Below are 2973 nucleotides of genomic sequence, written 5' to 3' on the forward strand. Positions count from 1 at the left end.
GACGGCCCGATAAGGAAAACAGGTCAAGTATTTCGGGACGGAGGGAGTATGGAATTATATTTAGTTATTTACGTAACAGTAACAATATCTAGAGTTAGGTGCATCCAAGTTTATTGCCGAAATTTCTAACACACATGCAACTGCATGCTGTCGCACGTGTGGTAAGATCATAATATACCCTGGTACAAAAATGAATATATATTTCATCCAAGCTAAGAAAACGGCATTTTGGCATCTTTGATTTCTTGATTCTCAGCATCTCCCTTTCTCTCTCTTCCCTTTAAATAAACTCCATCTCTCTTTCTCTCTCCTCCATCACTCACTAACTCCTTTTCTTCCCACCATAACCACCACATTTTCCACCTAATTAATTTAATCAAACCAATCAAAATGAACGGCCTTGATTCATCCTTTGAGGTCTTGGCCTTTATCCCAGTTAATCTTGGCCCTTTATTATCCGCCACGGTAAACAATCTCTGGGCCTGGCTCGCCGTCATCACCGCCGCCTTTAGCTTCTGGCGCCTCCGTTCCTCCTCCTCCCACGTTATTTTCCCTCCTCCACCTCCACCACCATCAAAACCAATAGAACCAACTCCGACGACGTCGTTTGACGGAAATGGCATTGCGGAGGAGAGCGAAAATGTAGAAGAAGAAGAAGAAAAGGAGGAGGAAAGGGTGTTGACGAGGGGTAACAGTAAAAAGTTTTTTACTGTTTTCGAAGAGGATAGAGAAAATGATCAAGAGGATGACGATGATAATCATCACGATGAGATGGACGGTCAGGATGAAGTTGAGGAGGAGAAGAATGAATGGGTGGTGATTAAGAGGTGGGGATCATCATCAGAATTAACGGTAGAGATGAGAGGTGGTGATTTTGGTTGGTATAGTTACCAAAATAGGAAAGTGATTGATGGGAGTGTGGTTAGATTGTGGAGGGAGGAGAGAGAAAATGTTACCGTCCGTAAAAACTTTGTCTACTCACCGCGTAAATTATCCGCCTCTAATAGCTTCTAAACAGGTCATGGGATCAAACCTGACACGGTAAAATATTCTTTAAAATCGCGTATTAGAGATTGGTAACTTTCGAATGGGGGTAGATGTAGCGATGTCTCGTTCGATTGGAAGTTACGGCATTATTATGGTGTTAGGGTGAAGTAGAGGGATTTATTAGTTGTTGGTGACTTGAATTGGTGGGTTAATCATTGATTAACCAAATAATTTTTTTCCTAGCTACTAAACTTAATTATTATGCTATTAAAATTAAACTATGTAATTACTCGGTATTATTGAGTACTTCATCAATTGTAATTGTACATATACATTAGTTAATGATAAAATCAATAATATATTTACTCATTAATCCATTATTTATGCATGTTCTTGTCTAATTGAGTTGTAAGATTTTCCAAACTAACAATGAAATTCGTATTACTCACGTTTTTGTTTCATTTTCTCTTCTTCTTTCATTTGTGCACTCTTCCTTCAAAGATCCATTACTAAAATTGGTTTTAATTTGTCTTTTAATGAAAACTTACAAGTTGTAGTTCAATGTAAAGATGGTCGTGGGCCGGGTCGGGCTTCGGGTTGAGGCCACGGGCCGTGGGCCAAACCGGGCCTGGCCCACGCCAGGCCCACGTTGTTTCGTGTCGTGTCGCGCCGGGCCTAAAAAAGGGCCCAAGCCCACGGGCTTTCGTGTCGTGCCGGCCCGCCGTGCCTAAGGCTAATTTTACTAAATTTAGCGTGTTTTGTCGTGCCGTGCCTTGTCGTGCTTTTCCAAAAAATCAAGGCTCAGGCCCGGCCCACGGCCCACGACTTCGTGCCCGTGTCGGGCCGTGCTTTTTTCGTGCTCGTGTCGGGCCGGACTTTTTTCGTGCCGGATCGGGTCGGGCTTCGGGTCGGCCCGGCCCACAGCCATCTTTAGTTCTATGTCGTATATTCTGTTTAGTATACTATTACGTACCTCGAATTGACTAATGAAGGTTAATTAAAGTGGCGTTTGATTACGAGAAGTTTAGTGAAAAAATAACTTATGAGGTGAATTCTAGGATTGCATTTAAAAAGACCAATCGGAGTGTGATCAACTCTTAGTAATCGATATATTTAAAGCTCAAGCAAGTGATAATATAAATAGTTCACTTGAATCAATTTTATGACACTACAATAAATATAGTAGACAAGGGGTAAATAATTAAGGGATCGAACTTTTGGCCATCAAACATTTTTCATACTAACTACGTACGTGCAATCATTAACACGTTTTTAAAGAAATAATCGTTGGTTTGAGATTATTCGCACAACTTTTCTCGAATCGTACGAACAAGGTAATCTATACTAAATGATAGATCTAGGCCAGCAAGAGGGATGGTAATGAAAGTCTCTCCTACTACACCCATACATGAACACAATTAAGGTGCTTTACTTGATAATCTAGATGTTGTTGTGAAGGAAATAATGCCCTTGGTCCAAGTATGCATTCTATGTTAAGTCTAATAAATGCGGTTCAGTATTAATTAACAAGTTAATAATTCAGTGAGATCAAGTGAGCTGAATGCCTAGCTAGAGGCCGCTTCAGTTCAAGTGGAATTAATGATATTAATCCACAGCTTACTCTTGACTGAACCCGTAGGGTCACACAAATAGTACGTAAGCGGATCAAGTATTTAATGGCATTAAATACTCCATCTATGGATATTCGGAATCGACGGATCTTGGTTTCAGTGGGAGCTGAGATCGTCACAGGCAAGAAATGAATACTCCGGAAACGATGATATTGCCGGAAACGGAAATATGGATCGTATCGGAAATATAAATATTATCCAAGTCGTAGATGTTGCCGGAAACGGAAACATGGTACGTATCGGAAAATATTATCGGAAATGGAAATATTGTCGGAATCGGAAATATTGCCGGAAACGGAAATATTGTCAGAATCGGAAATATTATCGGAATCGGAAAATAATTCCGGAAACGGAA

The 2973-nt window shown here is 40.5% G+C and overlaps 1 protein-coding gene across 1 annotated transcript; it reads left to right on the top strand.

Annotated features, from left to right (window-relative positions):
- Positions 1–209: 209 nt before the first annotated feature.
- LOC110804180 (uncharacterized) lies at positions 210–1367 on the top strand. Its single transcript, XM_022009745.2, has one exon. The coding sequence runs from the start codon at positions 391–393 to the stop codon at positions 1012–1014; it is 624 nt and encodes a 207-aa protein (XP_021865437.2). The 5' UTR covers positions 210–390; the 3' UTR covers positions 1015–1367.
- Positions 1368–2973: the final 1606 nt, after the last annotated feature.

This window comes from Spinacia oleracea, chromosome 2 (genome assembly GCF_020520425.1).
Source record: "Spinacia oleracea cultivar Varoflay chromosome 2, BTI_SOV_V1, whole genome shotgun sequence".
Classification (NCBI taxonomy): Eukaryota; Viridiplantae; Streptophyta; class Magnoliopsida; order Caryophyllales; family Amaranthaceae; genus Spinacia; species Spinacia oleracea.